General features: G+C 45.2%; 1 protein-coding gene across 1 annotated transcript in view; it reads left to right on the top strand.

Annotated features, from left to right (window-relative positions):
• LOC101442192 (NACHT, LRR and PYD domains-containing protein 1b allele 3-like) overlaps positions 1-26,503 on the top strand; it is a 49,596-nt gene that overhangs the window by 12,799 nt on the left and 10,294 nt on the right. The window contains exons 3-13 of the mRNA XM_012526682.4: positions 2,371-2,415; positions 11,434-11,475; positions 11,798-11,827; positions 16,402-16,446; positions 17,022-17,068; positions 17,169-17,218; positions 17,494-17,711; positions 17,829-18,079; positions 21,377-21,511; positions 23,317-23,455; positions 26,372-26,425. Coding sequence (XP_012382136.1) covers positions 2,371-2,415; positions 11,434-11,475; positions 11,798-11,827; positions 16,402-16,446; positions 17,022-17,068; positions 17,169-17,218; positions 17,494-17,711; positions 17,829-18,079; positions 21,377-21,511; positions 23,317-23,455; positions 26,372-26,425 — 1,056 coding nt within the window. The remainder of the gene's footprint in view (positions 1-2,370; positions 2,416-11,433; positions 11,476-11,797; positions 11,828-16,401; positions 16,447-17,021; positions 17,069-17,168; positions 17,219-17,493; positions 17,712-17,828; positions 18,080-21,376; positions 21,512-23,316; positions 23,456-26,371; positions 26,426-26,503) is intronic.

The raw sequence follows: 26,503 nt of genomic DNA, 5'->3' as shown, positions 1-26,503 counted from the left end.
TGGAGGTCGGTTCTGAGGCCACCTTAGGTATGAACGTGTTCATTTGACTGCAGGGTGGCCTAGAAACGCTGTCGCTTATTAGTTGGGTTACTAATAGTTGGGTTACTTTTGCAAGTTCTTTTGCAAGTTCTTTATCCCTTCTGTAGTTCATTTTTCCAGCAGAGAATAACTTTAATGACGGTAACCTGCCCAATAGAAGTATCATGATTAAAATCTAAATAAGATTTCCATAAAGCTTGGCTGGAATCTGCAGTGTTTTGGGGGTGTAAGGTCAGTCTTAAGGGTTTGGCTGTGCCATGGTGCTTGCCTGTACCTTTCTCACACAGTAGACATATCCTCTATTTCTCTCTTCCTGAGATGCCTCTCCCTATCTCCTCCTTTAACTTTGAACACTTGTTTCCACCTGATCAAATCCATGAACTCATGCTGAATCCTTACCTTCATTGGTCTCAGTTTCTCTCCTGGACTGGCAAAGCTCTAGCTTCATTAAATTTTGTATTGTAGTGATTTTTTTATTTGTCTGGTTCATAGCTACTCCTCGCTCTCACAATTGCATTAGCCCATAATCTGTTTTCTGTGGCATGGATTTTCTCCTAATTTCTGCGGAGGATCCCTTACTCAGCGGGTACTAAACTCTAATTAAATGAAGGCCCAGTAGCCTCTGCCCAAGCTGAGGGAAGCCAGTCAACCAGTAATCAAGCCCCTCTTGTTCCCAGCCTAGTGGGTGGATGTTCCAGACACTGTACAGCTGAATGGAAGGCAGCTCCGACCTGTTAGCTGGTTATCTAGGGCAGTCTAATTGAGGTGGTAAAGAACCATCTATTAGAAGTAGATGGTATAAATAAAACAGTGGGGCATGACAAGCTAAGCAGGATGACTTCCCGACAGAATTGCTTTCTCTTGGTAGGTTTAACATTGCTGTAATGTCTGAAACCCCTTCTTTTTCTATCTATGATAACCAACTTTGTCTGAGCCAACCTCACAGTTTTCCAGTCTGCCCTTCCTTATTGCCATGGCCACTCGCAGTGGCCAGCCCTCCTGGTTTCATACCTGTGCCTCTGCAGCAGCAGCCTTTTGGTGTCAGGCTCTCGGGCCTCTTATCCATCCTGGACGCCAGCATCCCCAGGAAACACCAAAGTCCAGTCCGTGTGAGCTCCACACGTACTTCTGTGGCTCCCTGTTGCGCTGTAGGAAATCTATCACCTGGAGCCCTTTGCTGGCCTAGTCTCACCTTTTCTGGCCAACTTCAGATCTTTGGAGTCATTTCACTAAATAAATCAGTTGATGCTTGTTTGCCTGAATTGACTGTTACCTAGGGAAGCACAGTGATTACCACAGTAGCCCCGTTGTCTGCTCCTCAGTTTTAAAATGAATTTGTAACCAGGTGCTCCTTTTCTTTACTGAGCTTCTGGTATCAAGTTACTGAATTGCCATGGATGTTTTTAGGGTGCTATGGAGCTGATGAAACAGAGAAACAATACAGTTCTGTTAGCGCAAAATTGAGGGATTACCAGGGAACCAAACCAGTTGTAATCATAAAGTTTGCTTTCTGCTCTCCCTCTAGTGGGAAAGGCTCAAGTTTTCTTGGCCTGTTTTTTACCCCCTGAAAATGGCATCATTTGCTATTGATAGCTGGACATTTGACTGCAAGGCTGCTGTATTAGTCAGTCAAAGGGGTGCTGATGCAAAATGCCAGAAATTAATTGGTTTTCATAAAGGGAATTTATTTGGGGTGGTAGCTTACAGATACCAGACCATAAAGCATAAGTTACTTCCCTCACCAAAGTCTTATATTCACGTGTTGCAACAAGATGACTGCCGACGTCTACCAGGGTTCAGGTTTCCTGGGTTCCTCTGGGTTCAGCTTCTCTGTTTTCTCTTCAAGGTCAGCTATAGACTAAGAGGCTCTCTAGGCTTTGCCTCTCTCCACAAGGTCAGCTGTGGACTATCAGGGTCTGTCTCTTTCCCCAGAGCTCCAGCTTAAGACTTTAGCGTCATACTCCAAGATCAAAACTCCAACATTAAGAACCTTTGTATCAAAAGCTCCAACTCTGTCCTTTGCCATGAATTTTATCTGTGGGTCCCCAACCCACCAAGGGATGGGAACTCAACGCCCTAACAATGTGGCCCAATCAAAGCCCTAATCATAATACTATCATGCCCAGTAATCAACCAGATTACAAATATAATCCAATATCTATTTCTAGAATTCATAACTATATATAAAACTGCTATAGCTGCTTTGAGTGTAGAGAAGTGATTCCTAAGCAGGTGATGCTTCCGTTATTTATTTGGGGGCTTTCAAAATGAACATAATGTCTTAATTCTTGTATCTGCACTATTAAACTTTGTTTCTTTCTCAAATTTTAGATTGCCCTAGCCCGAACCTGGATACATCAAAGGACTCTAAATCAGGTAAAGGGTGAGATTAATGTTGGTAAATGCCCAAATAAAATTTTACAAAAGAACCAATTGATAGTAAGGCAAATTATGGTTTATTTTTCTGTGTTACTTGAGAAGACCGGAGTGATGGGCATGGCTTTCATCTTTCTACTTGAAAGAGTTGAATGAATTCTGAGGTTTTATGATGACCTAACCAAGAGAAATGAATGACTTTGAAGTCTGGCATTAAAGCTGTGCCTAGTGAAACTGCGACTTTATCTGCACAGGGTGGTCAGGCTGTTTTCTGGACGGACCCCATAGCCTGCCACAGGCTTCTCTGCGAGCCCAGTCAGCTGATGGAGACCTTGCCGGGGCACTCGAGTGAGGCTTCCTCGTGGGGCAGGTGGCTGAGTTGAACTCTGAAGGGTGAATTGGCGTGGACAAGGCAGAGGTGGGGAAAAGAGTTGTCTCACGTTGAGGGACTTGCAGGAGTCAGAGCCCTGATGTGAGAAGTGCTTCTAGTGACCGAAGGTCAGGTGATTGGAATCAGAGAGTGGGAAAGGGTGGCAGGGCCATAATGTGTCTGCAGAGGTAGGTGGGGCCGCATTGCATGGGCCCTTGGGGTAAAAACCCACTCTCCAAAGAAGATGTACATATGGCCAAAAAGCACACACACACAAAAACCCACAGTGAGATACCACTTCACACATACTAGGATGGCTATCATTAAAAAAAAAAGAAGACAGTAATACCAAGTGCTTATGAAGCTGTGGGAAAATTGGAATTCTTATACACAGTGGGAGTGTAAAATAGGGCAGCCACTTTGGAAAACAGTTTGGGAGTTCCTCAAATAAAATAGAGGTCCCATTTGACCCAGCAGTTCCACTCTTAAGGAAATACCCAAGAGAAATGAAAACATAGGTGTACACAAAATCTTATGTACACTAATGTTCATAGTGGCCCTATTCATAAGAACCAAAAGTTAGAAACAACCCATATGTCCATCAGCTGATGAATGGGTAGATGCCATATTATGGAGTATTATTCACCCATAAAAGGGAATGAAGTTCTGATATATGCTACAACATGGCTGGACCTTGAAAACATTATGGTAAGTGAAAGAAGCCAGTCACAGAAGGCCACTTATTATTATATGGTTCCATTTGTATAAAATGTCCAGAACTGACAGATGTATTGAGGCAGAAAGTAGATTATGGGTTGCTTAGGGCTGTGGGGGATGAGGGAATTGGGGTGAAGGGCGATAGCTAAAGGATACTGGAGTTTTTGGGGGGACAATGAAAATGTTTCTAGAGTAATTATGGTGATGGTTGCACAACTCTGAATATACTAAAAACCACTGCATTACACACTTTTAAGTGAGCGCAATGTGTGGTATGTGATTTATATCTCAACAAAGCTGCTACAGAAAAAAACAAGGAGTTCTTCCTGAAAAAAATAGTTTATCAACCGGACTTCTAAAAAATATATCTCCAGAAAAATCCTTATGCTTTTTTTAAAAATTGAAATGAGGTCTGTCTGTACCACCCCGCCCTCCTTCCCAGGCTTTCTGGCACTGTGGGCTTTCTGTGTACCTGACAGGTTCCTGCCCATCAGGGCAACGTGTTGTAGGTTGGAAGAGTTTTAATTTTATCTGGCAAGTTAAATGTATTTCCTCTTTTTCCTCAAGGTAGTTTTGCCCAAGTTTGCTGATAGCATAGGCCGTTGTTCTGGGGTTTTCAGTCTCTGAGTGGCAAAAGTGGAACCAACAGCCCTCACTGAGCGTGTGAAGTTATGCCAGACACCCTTCAGCTCTAAAGCTCAATAGGAAAAGTTGAGCTGTGGTTTTGTAACAGGCAGCCAAGTTGCAGATTAGCGTGGAATTGTGCAAGGATGGCTCGCCCCCAAGTTACCTGTGAAAGGAGGAGACGTCCTGCTGCCAGCAGGAAGTGTTTGTGTTGAAATGTGAGGGCTGATGTGCTTTGAATGCTGAGCATAGGCCAGCAGATGTATAATACAAATCAGCACACAGGGGTAATGTGAGAAAAAGCCTAAACCCGTGGGGTGGAGCCTTTTTAGCTGAATTAGGTGGGGGCAGGACTTGTCAAGGCTCAGGTGGTTTTTCTAAACTGAGTGCAGAACTCATGTGGCAGGAAGAGGTGCAGGTCAGGTCAGGGAACCCTGGGGGACAGACCGGAAAGAATATTCCCTGACTCGGGAGACTTGAATCTCTAGACTGTCCATGTGCCAGCTGGGCCCTGGGCCTCAGCAGAGTTGCAACTCCTACTCTCTGGTTTGTTGGTCAACTAACAGGGAGGTGAGGATGGTCAAATCACTACACCAGGGAACCGAGAGAGTTTACAACCGCAAGCAGGAGACTTGTATCCATCAGCCATGTGGGATCTAAGCCCCCTCTCAATTTAGAGGTGGAGTGGACATCGCCATCCCAGGGTCCTTAGGATGGAGGAATAAAATGTGGATTAGAGTGGACTTACTGGTATTCTCCTATAGAATTATTGTGACTCTAGCAATGGAAGAAACTGTATCATTGATGTGGAGACAGTGGCTGTGGGAGTTGCTGAGGGCAGGGAGAGGGAAGAAGAGGGGTGATATGGGGCATTTTCAGGACTTGGAGTTGTCCTGAATGATATTGTAGAACATTATATGTCCTGCCATAACCCACTGAATGGACTGGGAGAGAGTGTAAACTACAATGTAAGCTATAATCCATGCTGTGTAGCAGTGCTCCAAAATGTATTCACCAAATGCAGTGAACGTGCCACAATGATGAAAGAGGTTGTTGATGTGGGGGGTGGGGGGTGGGGTATATGGGAGCTTCATATTTTAAAAAATGTAACATTCTGTGTGGTCTGTGCATTTCTTTTTAAGACAATAAAAATATTAAAAAAAGAAAAAAGAAAACTCCCTGAGCCCTGCTGTCCCGGTGGACGGTGGGGAGTGGGCCGCTGTGCTTTAGGGATCTGTGGGTCTGTATTCTCCCCTCTGTCCGCCCCGGGCGTCTGCAGCCCAACACTGGGGTGGGGAGAGAGGAACATCAGAGGGGCTCCTCCGCGGGAGGACAGGGCCGGGCGCGGGGCCGGCCCTTCCCCCGGCTTGCCTGCTTGCAGATTCCCTCCGTTGCCTTTCTCATCTTGAGTTTTCTAAAGTAAGGTTTGTTTGGAGATGTAAGTTGAACTGCAGGGAACATAGCAAGAAGGGGATTTCTGGGATGCAAAAGGGCATGTCAGTGTGGCGCAGGTGGCACTTTGGAGTCAAAATGAGGAAATGAGGGAGGAGGCTCAGAGTTGGGGCATCGTGTGCCCATCGGCTCCCTCTAAATGAAGGTTATGCCGCCAGAGCTCGCGTTCGCACAAATATGAGAAGGGTTGGCCAGTTCCTATCATGGGGGTTTGGGAGTGCGCCCTGGGGGTATCCTGACCCAGTGACGATTGCTACCACTTTGCCCAGTGGTTAGTGTGGGCCAGGCCCTGGGCTCGTTATCTGCACGGATACCTTAATTACTCCTCAAACAGGCTGCAAGGCAGGAAATTGGTCCCCCCGGCCCCGGGGCTGCCCGTGCAGGGAGCAGAGGTAGACTCGCCTAGGACTCCTAGCTCCGAGCCAGCAGGAAGGGAAACCGCAGGGGTGGTCCCTGAGTCGGCGAGCTCTCTCTAGAAGTCGGGGGGCCTTGCTCTTCACCCCTGAGCACCCACTTGGAGGGACCATGGGTCTCCCAGAGACCAGAGGCGGGGGTGGGCCTCGCCTGGGGCCGGTCCAGGCAGGGTTGCTGTCCTGCTGGGCTCCCAGCCTGGGGAGGGAACCGGTAGAGTGAAGAGGGGCTGCCGGGGCCGGCAGCGTGGTACCCTGAAGTGTGCGTGCATCCATTTGTTCACTCATTTGCTCATTTATTGAGCATCCGTGTGGGGTAAGTGCCGAAAAGTCACAGTGACCAGGCAGGGCCTCAGTCCCCCGGGGCTCTCAGACCAGTATAGGGGATGGCGAGGGCTGGACCACAAAAGAGGCGCGGCTCCCTCAGGGCAGAGTGAGGCTTTCGGAGGTGACATTTGGGCTGGGTTTTGAAGGGTACTTAGGAGCTCTTGTGCCTGAGTCTGGGCATCTATGAAAGCAGGGAGGAAAGTGAAGTGACAGTGATCCTGTGGTGTAGGTTTGGGGAATTTAAACAGGCTGTGGCTCAAGCAGTTGAGCTCCCATTTACCATATGGAGGACCTGGGTTCGATCCCTGGGACCTGGTAAAAAAAAGAAAAAAGGCATCCTAGACCTGCAAGGAGGGGCGCAGGCCCCTTTGCAGTAAAGTGATGCGCCAAAAAGATGACACAACCAAAAAAAAAAAAATAGGCTGGTCAACACGGGCTGATTATATCCAGTGGTTCTTAGCCCTGGTGGCACACTAGAGTCATCTGGGGGCTTAAAAAAATAACTGATGTGCAGGCCTTACCTCCCAGGCCAGTTAAATCTGAGCCTCGGAGGCAGGGCAGGATCCTGGGCATGAAAGCTCTCTGAGTGATTCCAGGGTCCAGGCAAGGCTGAGAACCACTGCCATGTGCCGCCAGCCCGGGAGGACGGAGGCCCCATCTTTTTTTTTTTTTTTGTCTTTATTTTTTTTAATATTACATTCAAAAAATATGAGGTCCCCAAAAACCCCCCATCCCCCTTACCCAACTCCTCCCCCCATAGCAGCAGTCTCCTCCGTCTTTATGAGACATTCATTGCATTTGGTGAATACATCTTTGAGCACCGCTGCACCTCATGGTCCACATCATATAGCCAACACTCTCGCACAGTCCACCCAGTGGGCCATGGGAGGACATACAATGTCTGGTAACTGTCCCTGCAGCATCACCCAGGACAACTCCAAGTCCCGAAAATGCCTCCACGTCTTATCTCTTCCTCCCATTCCCCACCCCCAGCAGTCACCATGGCCACTTTATCCACACCATTGCCACATTTTCTTCGGTTCCTAATCATAATAGTTCATGAATAGAATATCAGTAAGTCCACTCTAATCCATATTCTATTCCTCCATCCTGTGGACCTTGAAATGATTGTGTCCACGCCACATCTATATCAAGAGGGGGCTTAGATTCCACAGGGATGCTGGGTGCAATCCTCCTGCTTTCAGTTGTAGGCACTCTTGGCTCCCTGGTGTGGTGGTTGACCTTCTTCAACTCCATGTTAGCTGAGTGGGTGAGTGGGGTAAGTCCAATAAACCGAGTGTAGGAGCTGAAGTCTGTTGAGGCTCGGGGCCTGGCTATCGTATGGTCAGTCCAGAGATTCAGGTCACCTGGGTATATATTAAACTCCAGCACCAACTACAGTTCTGGTAAAAGGAACAGGAGAGGCTTGTGAAAAAAGATCACATCTGAGTCCAGCTCCATCACACAGAAACACAAACTCCAAAGAAGGTCCAACTGACATGGCACTGAACTCCATCTGCCATGACCATAGAACCTGTGGGTCTCTGTAGCCCTCAGAAGAACCAGTACCCAGGGTTGTATCTACTTTATCTGTCTCTGGGACTCTGCTGAGGTGTGCATAAGGGCAACCCCTCTGATAACCTCCTGGCTCTTTTTGGAGACTCATAGCCATATAAACTCATTTGTCCTTTCCATTTCCCCCTTGATTCAGGTGAAAAAGCATTTTTAACTCCTGGTATTATATGTAGACTGAGATATTCTGCTGGTCTGAGTTGACCCTTTTATTCAAGGTCATTTTCTAGTTACATCATCAGCTTGTACTTGGTAGTAATCCCTCTGTGCCAGGGAGGCTCATCCCTGGGAGTCATGTCCCACGCTGGGGGTAAGGCAACGCATTTACATGCTGAGTTTGGCTTTGAGACTGGCCACATTTGAGCAACACAGAGACTCTCAGGAGGTAACTTTTAGGCACCCTGCAGCTCTAGGCCTTGTTCTTATTTCAGGTGCACAGGTGTACAAGCATAGTCATTACTATCAAGGGCTCATTATTGGACCTTCATTCTTTTTTGGTCTTTGCTCTTGCACTTGGGGGATTGTTGCTGTTCCTTTAGGGACTGTGATAGAGCTCCCCTGGCTAGGAACTCAGCACTCCCTCAGTTGTTGTTTTTAATTATATCCACTATGAAAATATCCAAACATTTTTATGTACCCTGGATATATGCCCTGTAGAACTCCCTGCCAACCGTATGTCCCCTGTCAATAACATCCCACACCAGTATTCCTCTGCTGCCATTGTTGAACCTCTCTGTGATCCAAAACTTCCTGAAAAGTGAAGCCCAATATATTGCCAGGTTCCATTAATAGTAAAATGGAATATAGTGATGAGTATAAAGGTTAGATATAGAGTACATATTAATTTGGAAAAACTATGGTAAAAATAAATTGGGGTATCAAAAATTTAAAAATGCAAAAGCTTTGTTTTTGATGTTTTGCCTTCCATCACTGCAATGTGTTGCCCTGTATGCAAATGGTCAAGGCAACTACTTCCGTCTTTTCCTCAGTGTCTACATCCTATCTTTTTCTTTTCTTTTTTCTAATTATTAAGCTTATCTTCGCAAGAGTCTTGGATCACAGTAATTCATATATACAATATACAGTGCTCCCACATATCCAACATAACACCTTTTCCCTTCCACAGCAATAATCTTTGTACATATTCATACTGTATTCACTGAAAATGATGTACAGATATTGAGACAATAGCTTTCAAACAAGGTAATATTTGTGTTTACATTATGGTTTATATTTTAGACTATACAATTTTCTAAATTTTTAGTTATCTTATGTTTTACATTATGATTTACATTTTAGCCTGTCAGGAGGCCCCGTCTTAATACCTCAATTTCCCTGCACCTGCCCCTGCACAGGGGCTCACTCAGTCCTTCCCAATTGATCGGTCATCACCTGCTGATCGAACCACCCGTTAGTTAGGGTGCCTGCACCAAAGAGCACGGCCTAGGGAGCAGGCCCCCTGCTCGGATCCCAGTTCCAGGCTTACTCGAGGTGTGCGTGTGTGATCTTGAGATCAGCTTACCTCCCTGGAGACCACGACTGTTAAATAAGTAGATGACTGCAAAGCAGTTAGAGCAGCGCCTGGCACATAGGGAGCACTCAAAAAGGAAAAAAAAAAGCTGTTACTGTCATCACTATTGTCAAGTCTCCCCTTCCTCCATGTAACTATTCCAGTCCTGGGTTTGGGAGGGGGGGTGGCAGTAGTAATGTGGAGGAAGGGAGAATAGTGCCAATAGCTTTCCGTGTATTGACCGTTTATTCCTGCCCCTGAGTGGAGGCTCAGGCTGCGCCAGGGAACCTAAGAGGAGCCCCTGAGGAGCAGCAGGGGAGGGGGGAGCGTGGTCCAGGCAGTACTGCACAGGGGGCACCTTGGGGAGCTTTGCCAGCAGATGTCCAGGGTGCCCCACAGGTTTGGGAGCAGGTGAAATGTCCTCCAAGCTTAGAACAAGTGAAGGAGGCTGGGAGTGGGGCCTGGGGAGTCTGTAATTTGGGTGGGATGGCAGAGGAGCAGAAAGACAGGGTGGGGCACCCAGAGAGGTGGGGGAGAACTGGGGGAGACATCTTGGAGGGGCATTGGGCAGGAGGGTGGCGTCAGCACCGTTTCCTGTGGGGGCTGAGGGACTTGGGGATTAGCAGAACTTTGGGAATACCAGAAAGCCTTTTATTTATTTATTTATTTGCTTATATATTTATTTGAGGTCCTGGGCCTGGGGATTGACCTTGAACTCAGGACCTCACATATGGAAAGCTGGTACCCAACCACTGAGCCACATTGGCTCCCCTGATTTGGTTTTTTTGGTTCTTGATTGTTTTTTAGTTTGTATTTTTTAGGAGGCATGGGGAACCGATCCCGGGTCCTCCTATGTGGGAAGCAGGCACTCAACTGCTTGAGCCACATCTGCTCCCCAGGGAGCCATTTTGAATGAGTTTTGGGAAGCAAGAAAGATGGCAGAGGGCTGAGGCACTGAATTGGGGGTGAGGAAGTAGAGAGGGCAATCCAGGGGGCCACTCTTTCAAGAAACACTTGAGGGAAGTGGATGTGGCTCTGCCTATCCTGCAGGAGGACCTAGGTTCGATCCCTCGGGCCTCCTGGTGAAAAAGATGAAGAGCAAGCTTGCCCGTGCGGCAAGCCAGTGCCTGCATGGCAAACCAAGTGCCCGCGCGGTAAACCAAGTGCCCACGCGGTGAGCGAGTGCCTGTGTAGTGAGCCGAGTGCCCACATGGTGAGCCAAGTGCCCACACAACTGGCTGCGTGGTGAGCCACTCCCTGTGTGGCGAGCCAGTGCCTGCGCCGTGAGCCAAGTGCCCGCGCGGTGAGCCATGCCCGCGCAAGTGAGTCATGCAGCAAACGATGACACAATAAAAGAGAGATGAAGGGGAGAGTCAAGGTGAAGCACAGCAGACACCAGGAACTGAGATGGCAAAAATGACAGGGAACCTTTCTCCACATCAGAGGTCCCTAGGATCAAATCCCAGTGAATCGTAGAGGAGAAAGATGAGAAGACAAGACAAAAAGAGAAATAGAATAGACACAGAAGATCACCCAGCAAATGGGCACAGACTGCAAAAACAGCAGGACGGGGGCGGGGTAGGAGAAGAGAGAAAACAAAAAAAAGAAGCAGTTGAATAATCTGCACTGTTTGTCCTATGCAGTGGAGTTTACACTGCAGAATTCTCCTGCACTGTTTTAACACTGGACCCTGTGAATCTTGTGTCGGAGGCACGATGGGAGAAGTAGGAGCAGGTCAAGCCTGGATGGAACTTGAGTGATACCAAATAAAATTATTGTAGCCAACGTCTTCATTTGAGTTCATAAGCAAAATATTTTATTCTTTGAGTTCATAAGCAAAATATATGATTAAAATATATTTCATCTGTGTCCAGAAAGAATATGCCTCTTTTATGTAAGTCAGACCTATTTTAGACTCAATAAGAATTGATGAAAAGAAGAAATTGGTTGACTGTTAATATTTAATAATATGTATGATTTTAAAAAAGAGTTCTGTTTTATTTTGACTTCATCTTCTGGCATATGTTCTTATTTAGGAGCAGATAGCAGTTCAGAGAGCAGTTCTGAAAGTGAATCTGGTAAGTAATACATATATGTATTTCTTTAATTATAGAATTATAATCAAACGTGAACCTTTATTTTTATTCTAAAACATTGCACCCATCATTTATTAATTGCTTGAGGACATTAATCATTACAGTTTCGAAGAGTTCTGAAAAAGAGCTAACATGGTAAGTAATTTTTAATTGGCAAGCAAAGTGTCAAAACAGGATGAACAGAAGAAAAACAGGAAATGGTTGCTATTGGTGAAAGGCAAACATTTTACCTATTCTCCCATTAGCCAGTGTTTTCCCTTGGTTGTCATAGGAATGTCTGATTTAGGTTGTTTTCTTTTTGCAGAAAATGAGGAGCCAAAATTAGAAAAAACAGGTGAGTATATCCTTTCTCTGAATGTTTTCTTCTGTTGCTGAAAGGAGAAAAGAGAGGGATAGCCTTTGGATTTTTAAGTTGCAAGTTGCTTGTTCATTTTCTTTTTCTGTGTAAAATTGAGTTAAGTGTTAGGAGGCTTCTAAGCATTTTGAAAATTTGAGCTCACCATCCTTGGAATATAAGACACATGTTCTCTTGGTCTGCATTGATAATAAGAGTCTACATATGCAATTCTGCTTTTAATTGTTTCCCTGAGGAGAAAAGATTGACCCGCCAAACATAATCTGCAGTTTTGCCGCAAGCTGCTTTGGCTTCCTTCCGTGTTGGTCACTGCTCGCAGATTATCTCAGAGTAAATTACTTGCTGCTGAAAATGTGCCATTTGTGGTTTAAAGTTTCTGATGTTCTGTTTTGGTTGTTGGTAATGTGTTCAGAACAACTTGAGTATGAGACCGATTTAAAGGCACAGATTCCAAATATAAAATACAGCTTCTGTGCAAAGTTTTATGAATGACTCATGTTTATGTTTTTTTTTTTTTTTTTTTTTTTATTTTTATTTAATTTCCCCCCCTCCCCTGGTTGTCTGTTCTTGGTGTCTGTTCGCTGAGTCTTGTTCCTTTGTCCGCTTCTGTTGTCGTCAGCGGCACCTGCTTCTGTTGTCGTCAGCGGCACGGGAAGTGTGGGCGGCGCCATTCCTGGGCAGGCTGCACTTTCTTTTCATGCTGGGCGGCTCTCCTCACGGGCGCACTCCTTGCGCGTGGGGCTCCCCCACGCGGGGGACACCCTTGCGTGGCGCGGCACTCCTTGCGCGCATCAGCGCTGCACATGGCCAGCTCCACACGGGTCAAGGAGGCCCGGGGTTTGAACCGCAGACCTCCCATATGGTAGACGGACGCCCTAACCACTGGGCCAAAGTCCGTTTCCCTCATGTTTATGTTTTAACTGATTTCATTTTACTGTGTGATTTTTCCAGTTTCTTCTAACCTGTTCTGCCCATGAACATGAATTCTTTACAAGGCAATCAGAAAGCTTCTTTATAATACTCTGAAATAATGAAGTATATCCCCCCAGAAGTTCCTTCTGTGTTTAATCTAATTGTCTCTGCAGTTTCCCAATGGGGAGCCTGTGGAGGTAATTGTCCGCTCCTTGCAATCATGTTATGTGTTGGTAAGAACCTGTAATTATCTCTGCATCACATTCATATAGATACCACATTGTGATACCCATAAGGAAAAAAATGTGTGCCAGTCTTCTCCCAGCCCCACATCCTCTTCATACGGTGTGGATTATTTTATCCTTCAAAATGGGGTCAGAGCTCCAGCCTCCATAGACTGGCCAAAGAGAGAAATGAAATTAGAGTCGTGTATTGGAATCAGGTTTCTGATGTCATGTCTGGCTAGTAATGGGCAGATTGCCCTGGGGACACCAAGTCCAGACAGAGAACTGTCGTGGGCCAGAAACAGGCAGGAAACACAGGTGCCTGGGAGTCAGCGAGGCCCAAGATGAGGCTGGAGACTCAGGTCAGTGCGGTCAGAAGGACGCGTGCGGGCAGGGCGGCTGGCTCCGGGCCGCTGTTGGGTGAGACACTCAGGTTGGCAGCAGGTGCTCTGACATCGGTGGGTAGACGAGGAGCCACAGGGGCACCAGGGGGCGTGGGGGAGGGTCTACCTTTCCCCAGAGTTCCTTCTCTTTGTTAAAAGGACTGTCATCATCCATGTTGGAAGATGAGACCCGAGAGTTACCCTTCCACCCGCCCAGGAGCCTCTCTTCTCAGGTCTGGTCGAGCAGGGCCACGCGGGGACGCTTGCTTTTCGGTGGGCTGGCAGGCGGATGCAGGCCCACCCACCTTCCTCATGATTAGATGTTCCTTGCACTGGAAACCTTCTGTCTCCTAGGCCAGACTTGAGCCCTGAGGTCTCCTGAGTCATTTGAGCCGAGGGAAGCGATGGTTTAGGTGTTGGGGGTAATTGCATTAATTTCTCTGCTGTGGCTGGAACTTTTGGTCAAGGAACATGCATTTGCCAGCCCGTTAGGACGGTATAACCTCTTTTTCTTTCTCTGCTCTCAAGGGAGATGACAAGAAAGAAAAGCATGAAGTGTGAATAAGACACAGTGTAGATGTACAGGCATTAAACACTTTGGATTTTTGTCATCCTGTATAGGGCAGTGGCTGAAGAAACAGGATTGGAGGGCTTGTCCCGTGTAGGACTGGTGTAGTGTTGTAGGACCTTCAGCTCTCCAGTGGCCTGAGCCTGGGACTCTGAATACTTTTGTGTTTACTTGTCACTTCATCTTGGAGGCTCTTCTTTTAAAGCTGGCTGCCTCTTGAAGCCCCTGTTACTGCCCATCACCACAGTAAAATAATAATCAGTAACGATTAGGTAACACTCACTGAGACATGGTCCCTACCTGGATTATATTACATTGGTGCAAAAGTAATTGCACTTTTGCATTGTTTAAATTTGCCACTTGATAGTGGCATACATTCTTAAATCAATGTGGTAATGTTATAACATTTTAATGTGCATTTCTCACTTTATGTTATTTTGCTAATGACATTACTTGCTGTTTATTTTATATTTATTTTAGACAATGGAATGATGTTAGACAGCAAATTCGAGCTATTTTCATATTTGAGTTCAAAATGGGTTGTAAAGCAGTAGAGACAACTTGCAACATCAACAATGCATTTGATCCAGGAACTGCTAATGAATGCACAGTGCAGTGGCGGTTCAAGAAGTTTTGCAAAGGAGAAGAGACCCTGGAAGATGAGGAGAGTAGTGGCTGGCCGTTGGAAGTTGACAACGACAAACAGAGAACAGTGATTGAAACTGATTCTCTTAAGCTACACGAAAAGTTGCCAAAGAACGTAGCGTCAACCATTTTTTAGTCATTCGGCATTTGAAGCAAATTGGAAAGGTAAAAAAGCTTGATAAGTGGGTGCCTCATGAGCTGACCAAAAATTTTTAAAAAATTGTCATTTTGAGGTGTCGTCTTCTTTTATTCTATGCAAGAACAGTGAACCATTTCTTGATCGGATTGTGACATACAACAAAAAGTGGATTTTATTCAACAACTGCGATGACCATCTCAGTGACTGGACTGAGAAGAAGCTCCAAAACACTTCCCAAAGCCAAACTTGCACCAAAAAAAGGTCATGATCACTGTCTGGTGGTCTGCTGCCGGTCTGATCCACTACAGCTTTCTGAATCCCAGGGAAACCATTATATCTGAGAAGTATGCTCAGCAAATCGATGAGATGCTCCAAAAACTACAACACCTGCAGCCAGCATTAGTCAACAGAAAGGGCCCAATTCTTCTCCATGACAACACCTGACTGCACATCACACAACCAGTGCTTCAAAAGTTAAATTAATTGGGCTGCGAAGTTTTGCCTCATCTGCCAAATTCTCCTCACCTCTTGCTAACCAGCTACCACTTTTTCAAGCATCTTGACAAATTTTTGCAGGGAAAACACTTCCATAACCAGCAGAATGAAGAAAATGCTTTCCAAGAGTTTGTCAAATCCTGAAGCACAGATTTTTATGCTACTGGAATAAGCAAACTTTTTTTCTCATTGGCAAAAAATGTGTTGATTGTAATGGCTCATATTTTGATTAATAAAGATGTGTTTGAGCCTCGTTATAATGATTTAAAATTCACGGTCCAAAGCTGCAGTTCCTTTTGCACCAACCTCATAACTTGTTTAATGTTCTCAGCAACTCCATGGAGATGGTATTGTTCTAATCCCCACTTAACAGACGAGCAAAGTGAGGCCGAGAGGCTTAGTATAGCTAGAGAGCCCAAGCTCTTTCAACTAGTGCCCAGTGTAGGTGCTGGGAAAATTCATTGCTGTTCCCTTGTCATCTTCAGTTTTGTATTATGGAAATCTAATCATTCCATAATAGTCATTTAGCATTTCCCAGGCCCAGGGATACAGTCTTCCTGAAGTGTACATTCTAGTGGGGAATGAGAAGGCAGCAGAGAGACCAAAAAACGTAGTCTATCAGGTGGGAGCCAGTGCTCTGAAGGAGAACGAACCAGAGGTGGAGGGGCGAGTGGGGGTGTCAGAAAAGCCTCTGAGAAGGTGACCTTGGAGCAGAACCCAGAAGAAAGTGTGGGCCAGCATGAACACTTGTGGGAGGCGGCAGTCAGTGCAAAGCTCCTTTGGGAGGACCGTGCTTTTCGTGTGGAAACTGGAGGGTGGTGAGTGAAGGAAGGTTGGTAGGAGATGAAGCAATAGGAAGCCTTGAGCGATATTGGGGGGGCCTCCCTGTGCTAGACAAGAGACAGTTACCCAGTTTAAATAGGCCCCAAATCAGATGCTAATTCCTTTCTTAGTTCCAAGCTGATCTCTCTCTAGCTGGATAGGAGCTTGGAGGCTTGATGCCAGCCGTGCTGTGGGTCTTGGGGATAACGAGACTCCAGCTTAGTTCTGGGCCTTCCTGTCACCGTAAATGACTCTTCAGTGGGGGCTGCAGCTCGCCAGGCAAGACGCCGCCCCCGTGGTGAGCAGCTCTAGGAAGGAGCCGGCCTGTGACCACCTGTGCCCTTAAACCCGCTTTGTCTCCACAGATGGCGCCCTCGGAGAGCCTGGCACCGAGGAGTCGTCTGCTCAGGGTAAGGAGGCGGCGTGCTGGCCCTCCTGCTGCTTTCTGCCCTGCTCATGCTGGGTGTGAAAGGGGGACGCGGGGACTGTTTGGGTCAAAGGGTGAGGAGAGAGCTTTTGAAAGGACTAGGTGAGAATTAGGTGCTGAAATGGGAACCCGAAACAGAAGAGTCACCTGCAGACTTGCTTTCACCAGTCAGACCTGAGTGAGACCCACAGCGTGATAACAGGCCATCGAAATAATTCACTGAGATGTTTAAAGGTGTGCTTGAAAGGTGCTCGTGGTTGTGAAGCCAGAGGCGGGTGTAGCAGGAGTAGGGGTGTTTACCCAGTGATGGATTCGTACCAGTACATGTGCGACGATATCTTTTACAGCCGAAGAGCGGGAGGATAAAGATTTGCCCACATGCCATTTTGATTCAGGTATAAACATGCACTTTACAAACTATTCTTTTAGACGCCAGTATCGATGAGGTGCATGTGGTTTTTGAATTTTGTAATCTGGGCATATCTTAGTTATTTATTAAATTTTAACTGACGATGCCAATAGCATTCATATACATAACACTTTTTCTCTATCTTTTAGAATTTGATAAAATCCAATCTCACTGTGCACACTGTAATGCTGAAAATGTAAGTATTTCTAATTATAAAATAAAATTCTCCAACTTGCCTTATTTAAGAAAACAACCATACTTACTTACTTCTTACGTATATACTTTTCTTCCCCCAGAAACACCATGAACAAGTGACCCCCAGGCTCCTTTCTCAGGGACAGTTTTTGTAAGTAATTGTGACTACAGAAGACTTAATATCATCAGTAGTTTATTTCTTTGTAAAAATAACCTCAATAGGAAAAACAAAAACAGGATAGCTGTCATATCTTACGTAATTACTTTCTTTTTTCTTTTAAATATCATGCACCTTCAAAGTGTTCCAGTGTCTCCTTAGTGCTTTTGAATGAAATTGAAAACAAATAATTTTAAGAAGCCCTCTTCCAACCCAACCGTGGAGACCCCCATTTACTAGTAAACAAGTGCTTTATTCGTCCGATGCAGGCTGAAGGTGGACATGGAAGGAGTTTACCAGTGCACAGAAACTGGCCTGATATTTGAGGTTAACAGGAAAGTGGACATCAAATACTGCGTTTTGTCTTGGAGCAAATATGCAGACCTTGTTGTGAAGCCCTGGATTGTTGGCGGACCCTTGTTCGATATTAAATGCGACCCAGCCTCTCTCACCTCCATTCAGTTTCCACATTCCCTCTGCTTGGGTTGTAAGTACTTATTTGCTAAAAGTTAGTGTGATTAGTGTGTGCGCGTGTGTATGTGCAAGAGTATGCGTGCAACCCACACAAAGCCGGGAACGCTAATCCACTTCGATATCTTCATAGACCGTGACGCCAACATGACCTTCAAAGTCTTTCACGTTAAAAGCTCTGGGGCCACCTTAGAATATACGGTGGATCACTCTGCGACCCATGTCAAGTGGCACGTGAGCTCTCTGTCTCCCGTGGGACCCGTTCTCCAGAGCGAAGAAGCAGTATACCACCACGGGGCCGTGATTCTGTACAAAGTCATTGACTGCAACCCGTCCTTGTCTTTTCGCGTCTACATAGCGACCAATAACGAGTCCTTCATCAAGGTAAGGCTGATGAACGCGGGTAATAAATGTTGGAGACTTTGCGTTCCGACGTGTCAGGGGATCCAGCCCGCCCCCTCCCCCTCCCCGTCCCACTATGGGTTCCACTATAGGTCCCACAATGGGTCCCATCAAAGGTTGCAGGATCAGTGCGGGGCATGTGCCGAGTCCCCAGACCCACGGGGCGTGGTTGCTTTTCGTGGAGCCGGGGTTGAGGAGACGACAGATGGAGGAATACTCTTCAGGGGTGGGGGTGGGCAGACCAGCAGACCTGGCCTGGAAGAGCACCACCTGACTGTTCAGCTTACGCCATCTGTTTTTCACACTCGTTGGCAAAATGTTTTCTGGGAACCAGCATCGGTATCAACTGGGAGCTTGTTTTAAAATGCAGAATTGTAGCTGCACCCAAGACCTACAGAATCAGAACCTGTAACAGGCAGGATTCCCAGGCGGGTCATCAGCACCTGAGCATATAGAAATGCTACTCTGGAATCCACAGGGGAATATTTGAGGTCTTTGGGTTAAGTGTAGGGTTACTTTAAGTTTCTCTTTGGCTGAAAGCTCCTCAAATAAGACGGATGTCCCAGGTTAACTTATTTTAGGGCGAATTATTATTATTGTTATTTTGATAAAAACTGACCTATGGTTCATTGGTTTAACATTCTGGGTTTCATAGCAAGGCAGTGTGACTTGAGAGAAGGTAGTTTTGAGAATCATATGGAACCAGTTTTCTAGACTATTGAATAAAGCTGTAATGTTTTGTCCATTTTAAAAACTTGTATATAAAATAGAACAGTGGTAATTGAATCTCTTTATGTTTTTACCTTTCTCCTTGCCAGCTATCAGTACAGTTGTGATGGGTGTAGAAGTGATTGGGGAACTGAAATAAGCAAAGTAGACAGAAACAACAGTTACTAAAAATTATACTTTCAGATTTGCACTCAGACTTTGACATGGATTTAAAAAAATAAGCATTGGACCCATAATAATTTGTACTAGTAGATGAGTTGTCATTTTGTAAATTACAGAATTTACATCAAACTTCTTCTCCTAATGTTATTTTTTTTAAAGATTTATTTATTTATTTATTTATTTATTTCCCCTTCCCCTCTACCCCGATTGTCTGTTCTCTGTGTCTATTTGCAGTGTCTTCTTCTTTGTCCGCTTCTGTTGTTGTCAGCGGCACGGGAATCTGTGTTTCTTTTTGTTGCATCATCTTGTGTTAGCTCTCCATGTGGGCGGCACCATTCTTAGGCAGGCTGCACTTTCTTTCGCGCCAGGCGGCTCTCCTTACGGGGTGCACTCCTTGTGCGTGGGGCTCCCCTGCACGGGGACACCCCTGCGTGGCAGGGCACTCCTTGCGCGCATCAGCACTGTGCGTGGGCCAGCTGCACACGGGTCACGGAGGCCTGGGGTTTGAACCGTGGGCCTCCCATGAGGTAGACGGATGCCCTAACCACTGGGCCAAGTCTGCTTCCCTCCTAATGTTTTTAGGTGGTAGTATTTCCTTTGCTTTAAAAATAAGTTATGCTGGTTATGATTAACAATATATTCACGTTAAAAGTCTTAAACAGTAGGTTTTTTTAGTTTCTTCCTAAGAAGGTAAAAATGTGCTTCCTGCAATCTCGTTGAAGTTAACACTTTTCATTGGGAAACGCTATTTCAAAGACGGTGTCTTAGTTTGCCAGGGCTGCTGTGATAAATAGTACACACGGTGGACTTCAACAACAGACACGACTGTGGGGCCAGCCCGTGCGTTCTGGAGCGCGCAGCGTTCTGGCGATGGCCTTCCAGCGGCTCCCCGGCACTGGAGCCTGTGTCTTCCCGTCTCCTCTGCCACCTGCTGGCTAACTCTGCCTGGGTTTCCTCTGCTTCTAGGCACTTGCGCCCCTTTGGAGGAAGGCCCACCCTGGCTAGTTGGGCCTCCTCCAGATAGGATCTTCAAAGGTCCTCTGTCCAAATGAGGCCGCTCCCATGGCCGAGGCTCGGGGCTTGAACATGTCCTTGTGGGCGGCACAACTCAGTCTACCACAGGTGGCACCCAAAGAGTCCCTTCTGAGGGGTAATTAGCACAGATTCAGAATAAGTACTGCTCCTCGATGAGATTGGTGTTTTTAAAAAAGAAATAACTACCCGTATTTCACGGGAAGCTGGGGTAAAGAGCCGATTATATCAGTAAACACAGAGGAGGATACCACCGAGAACAGTAGGGAGAATAGCATGGTGAAGGTATCCTTCCTGGCTCAGGTTTTGTTTTTACAGCCTTCTTCTTGGGCTGACTTTTCCTATGTAGGAGAAGTTTTCCTTGAACTTTGCCTCCAGGAAACCTAAATTTCAAATTCAGCTTCATGGGAAGTAGATGTGACTCAACCGATAGAGCATCTATCTACCATATGGAGGGTCCAGGGTTCGATCCCCAGGACCTCCTGACCCTTGTGGTGAGTTGACCCACGTGCAGTGCTGCCACATGCAAGGAGTGCTGTGCCACTCAGGGGCACCCCTGTGAAGGGGTGCCCCACACACAAGGAATGTGCCCCTCAAGAAGAGCTGCCCCGCGTGAAAAAAGCGCAGCCTGTCCAGGAGTGGCGCCGTGCACACAGAGAGCTGACGCAGCAAGATGACGCAACAAAAAAGGAGATGCAGTTTCCCAGTGCCACTGGATAATGCAAGTGGACACAGAAGGACACACAGCGAATGGACGTAGAGAGCAGACAACATAGGGAAAGGGGAGAGAAATAAAGTGAATCTTAAAAAAAAAAAAATTCAGCTTCACAGCTGCGTCGGGCCAACAGTGACTTTAATCTCATGGTGGCATTTGAACAATACATGTACTGCCAGTGTCCCCTCTAGGGCCAAGTCAGAGGGGTAACGGTGAAGATAAGGGTGAAAATTACATGAAGCGCTGCACAGAGAAACCCTAAGTGGGCTGGAACTGTCTCTGGTAAGCGAGGTCCATTCTGTTCACATGGAAGGCACAATTAGCACCAATGGAAAATGCTAGTGCAGATTTAATCTTCTCAAATCCTTTAGAAGAGAGTTGCTGGTGCCGCACAGGGTACATGCTTTGCTTTTGGCTAGGGTGTTTTTGCAGAGGGACCTTTGGAGAGCCAGGAGCCTGAGGTGCAGATCAGAAGTACCTCGGCACTTGTTTTTGGAGCCCCCTGCACGTCACTCCATTGCTGCCCTTTTCTAGAAGGAATGATGATAAAGCAATCTAGCAGATGCCTTGCTTGGATTCTTAGAGTTTGTAGTCTTTGCTGGTGAATTTCACAACTCTAACCTATTTCATTCAACCTGCAGGACATTTCCAAGTCTGTAAAGCACTCCTTTAAGAAATTCATGAAAATCGACAAGCCTCCTGTTTGCCAGAAGTTATTGCAGAATGGGAAAAAATATAGACTGATCAGTGAACCAGAGGCTGAAATTACCCCAGAGGTACATATTTTAAAAACCAACTTGGATTAGAGGCTGGGATGTATATTTCTTAGATACGGCATTATTTTTAAGTTTCAAAATTATAATGCATTTCATTCTCATTTTCCATTTCCCTCTTAAAAGAAGGCAATTGTTTTTGCTAAACCTGTAGCTTATTTAAAAATGGGGTGTTGGATTTTAGGATTAATCTGCAACCATTGCAAAAGTAGACCATCCAATCTTTTTTCCCTTTAAAAAGTGTTTTAAATTTTCTTGAATTTAATTCCTCCAAACAGTGTTAACTTCAAAGGAATAAAAAACTTAAGTACAATTTTAAATCGCACAGAGCATTAAAGGGTAATAGGAAGGAGTTGCTAAGATATTGAACTTTTCTTACAAGAAGGCATTTGCAAGAAGGAAAAATACATGTTGAATGTGTGAATCCACCGAGGACGGGGACTGAGATGGTCCCAAGAGTTCTTTTCTTACAAAGATGACTACGGAGTATTTTAAATGTCCAGTTCTATCCGTAATTGTGTCCCGTCAGGCAAGTCTCTTAATCATATTTCTGACCTGCACAAAGGGGCTAATCTCGCAGGATTGCTTACAGAACAAATACGGTAAAGGTTTTGGGATGCATTGAAAGTTGTAAAACTTTGTGCAAAATTGGGCTTCCTTATTAGTTTTGTACTGTTAGTGGTTTGTTTAACAGACAGTTATTAAAAGCGCCAGTTGCAAGTCAGCCCTGGGCTCAAAGCTAAGAATTTAAAAATTAGTAGGTCACACGTTTTTTTCCTCAAAAGATTCCAAATTAGTTGGAGAAACAATGCACAAACCCAAAGCGCGGTGGGTTTCCAGGAAGGCAGACGCTTGTTTCAGGCTTGAAGGGTGAAGGACTCAATGGGAAGGGAAGGGCTCTCCTAGAAGAGGAACCCCGAGTGCATAACTGTGACAAGGGGTGTGCAGCTCAGCGCTGGGGGAGTTCAGCGAGTGGGGCCATGGGGGATTTGGAAGGTGAGGCTGCGCTAGGGCGTCGAGTTGACTTTATAGGCTCTTAGGTCCTCTGAAGGTTGTGAGGATAATGGTGGAGGTTTGGAACAAAAAGAGAAAGAGAGCCAGTGGGGACCTTATAACGGGGATGCCTAGTACAGTTAAGCGATTTTTTAAAAAAATGCATTTTCCCCTCAAAGTTGCTAGCTAGTCTGGAGAGGAACAGAGGCGGCGCCGGTGCAGTCAGTGTGGTGGTTAAGGACGCACACTTTGGAGACAAGGTGTGGGTTCAAATCCCAGTTGCACCTCTTCCTAGGTGTTGACTTGGACAAGTTAATAAGTTTCCCTGAGATTCTTTATCCGTAAAATGGTGATAAAGGGTTTGTCAGGGGTTGGTGGCATTCAGGGAGGAAATGCAGCTACACTGCTGAGCATAGTTCTGTAAATGTTAAATCAGCTCCAGACTGGAGAACGATCTAAGCAAAAGATGGTAAGGGAGTTTTAAAGAACGTCGGAAAAGGTGGCTGATGAGTGAACACATGTTAGAGCTTGAAACATTGATATCAGGAGAGGGCTGAACAATTAAGTTTAGAAACAGAGTCAAGGGACTGGAAGCCTCAAGGAAGTAGAAAACCAGGTTAGAGTAGGGAGCGCTAGAAGCAAAAGGAAAAAAAAGTGTGATTGAAGGGTGGAGTGGGATTTCTAAGGTCAAAATTTCACTTAGCATTCAAGGAAGCACTAACCCCTTTTAATCATCATCATTCTTGATCTTGCTTGACATTTTATGTTGTCAGCTAATGAAACTTTTTAATTTAAAAAAATCCCTTCTTTTAAAGGAAATTGAATTTGTTGATGGTTCACTCTTAAAATTGAAAAGTTACATTGAAGTGTATTTGGAGCAACCAGTGGAGTTTAAATTACTTTTAGTTGAAATGGATTCCGAAGAAATTGTATGGAAAGCAAAACTGAGAGAATGTAAGTGTTTTGTGTCTTGAATGGAAACTTTACTTTGGGGAGGGAGATGGGCAGGAGAGCAAAAATACACAGTGATTGTCTGACTTACCGCTATAACATTAAAAAATGTGAGTAAGAAAGTAAAAGTCCCAGCTACTAGAAGAGCAATGCTGGCTGGGGGCTTTGCAAGCCCCAGCCCCACTCCCTGAAGGGGGTGAGTGTGGGGAGGCTTTGGGCACGGTCAGGGCCACCTACCGGTGGGGTTGTACTTGTTAGTTTTCAACTGCTCAGAGTTTGGGATCTTTGATATTTTAATGTGAGTGCATTAGTTCGTAGGGATACTGTAACAAGCAGGGGGCTTAAAACAACAGAACTTGACCATCTCGTGGTTCAGGAGGCCAGAAGTCCAAAATCAGGCGTCCACATGGCCATGCTCCCTCAGGAGAAACCTTCCTTGCCTCCCCGCGGCTTGTTGGTTTGCGGGCAGTCCTCGACAGCTCATCGCTGCTGCTATCAGCACAGCATTCTCCCCTGTGTGTGTGTATCTCCTTACAGGGGCTCTGGTCTCTTTGAATTACGCCCCACCCTCATCCACTTTGACCTCATCTTAACTAATACCATCTGCAATTAGCCCGTTTCCAAATAAGGCCACGTTCTAAGGTACTGGGGGTTAGAACTTCCACCGGATCTCTTTGGGGAACACCATTCAGCACACAACAGTGAATTAGTGGTATTGAGTGGTATTGATCAGGAGTAGATGTGCATTCTGGCTAATCACATTTCTGATTTATTCGATCCTAACTGCTTGGGTTTCAACTTCTAGCATGTGCTCTGTGTGATTAAAGCTTTGGTGTGTGACTGCATTTCCCCTGCTTAAAATTAGGTGTGGGAAGCCGCCTGGCAGCCATGCCTTTGCCATCCTCCCCTGCCCTGGCAGAAGCTGGAGAGGGCTGGAGCCCATATGGACTCTGACAGTGGCTTGGTGGGGATACCAGATGGCCGCTCTGGCCTCCCACTGCAGAGCTGAGCTTGACCTCTAGAGTCTGTTTGAAGGAAATTATTAGAACAACAGACACACATATAGTGGATGCATTTTGGAGTCAAAAGGGTGGCAGAAACGGTGGGTTGAGAGTAAGGTCATGTGGGTCCCTGTTCCAGCCCTGAAATTCGCCCGCTCCGTGTGGGGCCATGGGCAGGTCTCAGCCTGCTTGGTGCTGCAGTGCCCTCGTCTGCTAATGGCACCAAGTCCCTCCCCCAGTGCCACAGGTTTGTAGTAGAAATTGTTTGTTTTTACCTCATTTGCATTTGGATGATGATACTTGAGCTCATATACTACCACACATAATCCATTGTTGACTCTGATATCATTCCAAAAGCAGCACAGGGGGTAAGTGCCAATAGGAGAACATTAAAACAGATTTTAACCCAGCCTTCTATTCCTTCTGTCCTCTAGAGTTTTGATTTTGCTGCACAAATGTAGTAACACCAAGAACCCATTAAGGGTGGGAGGGTATATGGGGACCTCATATTTTTTGAATGTAACATTAAAAAAAAAAGACAAATTAAAAAAAAAAAAGAACCCATTAAGTATTCTCTAAGTCCCTTAATTGTCTGAACAACATTTGAGTCTGTTCAATTGGTTTTCCGTGGGCAAGTAAATTTGGTAAATACTGATGATGGCGGAAGGAGTGCTGTGTGAGATAGTCATGCATTTATGTCTTTCTTTCCAAGATGCAGGGTTATGTTCAATAGAATCTATATTTCCTATCATGTCTTTACACTCTCAAAATGAAACGAAACCCAGTTTAGTAATTTTGGAATTCTCAATCCTTCTAGTTTAAGGATGAGCCCCTTCTATTCATGTGATTGATCTTATTCTCAATATTAGACCCTTAAAACCAGTTCAAAACAGGCCTCTGTCCAAGATAAAATTATCTGCACATAAAGAGTCAGTTATCTGCACATGAAGAGTCCTGATTGGAACTTTGTGTATTGGGGATTGGTTAGTTTTTCTTGCTATTCCTTGATTTGTTCAAATAAATGAACCTGAAAAATGTTACTGTTTAATCACTGCAAATGTCACAGTAATGATGATATTCAACATGTAGCAACCTGAATAACAAATGTCTTTCTAGAGTAAGAATAATTCTCTTGATGGTTTTAAATACTAATTTATAAGGCTTCTTTTGTTTACGTTTTTTAAAAACTTCTTTAATAATCCTTTCTCTGCATTGTGAGCTATTTCTGGTCTCTTTTTTTTTCTTTTTTTTTTTTTTCAGGCCTAAGCCAATATTTAATTGAAATTATTCATTGGTATTAAGGCATTTTGTTAAAGGGTCTATACAAGCCCTGTAAGAGTTGCAGACTCAGAGTGGAGGCTGAATTTCACACAGGGAAGGGGGTGTTGAATCACAGTGAATTGTCAGGAGAGAACACTGCAAGTGATGTTTTCCAAAGTATGCAATGATTATAGATGAGATTATTTTAGGTCATACTCATAAGATAAATACCTTGTTGATGTTTATAAATATGACTGTTTATAATAAGCAAACGTTTTTCATGGCTTCCTTCTCCTTATGTCAAGTGATTCTGGTGTTGCATTTACAGCAGTAATATTAAAAAATTAAAGAAATACTGAGTAAATAGCATTTCAGCTGTCACATAGCTATGGCAGAAATCAGGATAGTGGTATGCAAATGACAGAAGCTGGGGAAACACTTGCCTTAGAAGATGTGCTGGAAGGAGCACACGTTAATTATCTCAGAAATTCAAGCCTGATGCATTTGCATATATATCAAATTAAAACTCCAAACTCAGATTTGAAATTTAGAGACAGATTCCCAGGCCCCTAGAGCCACACACATTTTCACAAATACAATTTCTGTAATTCAGATTTCATACCACTTTTTCCAACTGATGTTTACTCTATTTCAACAGGTGACTGGGTTCAGCATGATCAGAATCAGAACATTCCAAAAACCAGCATGAGTGGTAAGTGCCAGTAGCTGGGCATTAAACAAGTTTTAACCCATTCTTCTATTCCTTTTACCCACTAGAATATTTTTTAAA

Source organism: Dasypus novemcinctus, chromosome 4 (assembly GCF_030445035.2).
Source record: "Dasypus novemcinctus isolate mDasNov1 chromosome 4, mDasNov1.1.hap2, whole genome shotgun sequence".
Lineage (NCBI taxonomy): Eukaryota > Metazoa > Chordata > Mammalia > Cingulata > Dasypodidae > Dasypus > Dasypus novemcinctus.
The sequence above is the reverse complement of the archived record's forward strand: the minus strand, read 5'-3'. Positions and strand labels throughout refer to the sequence as shown.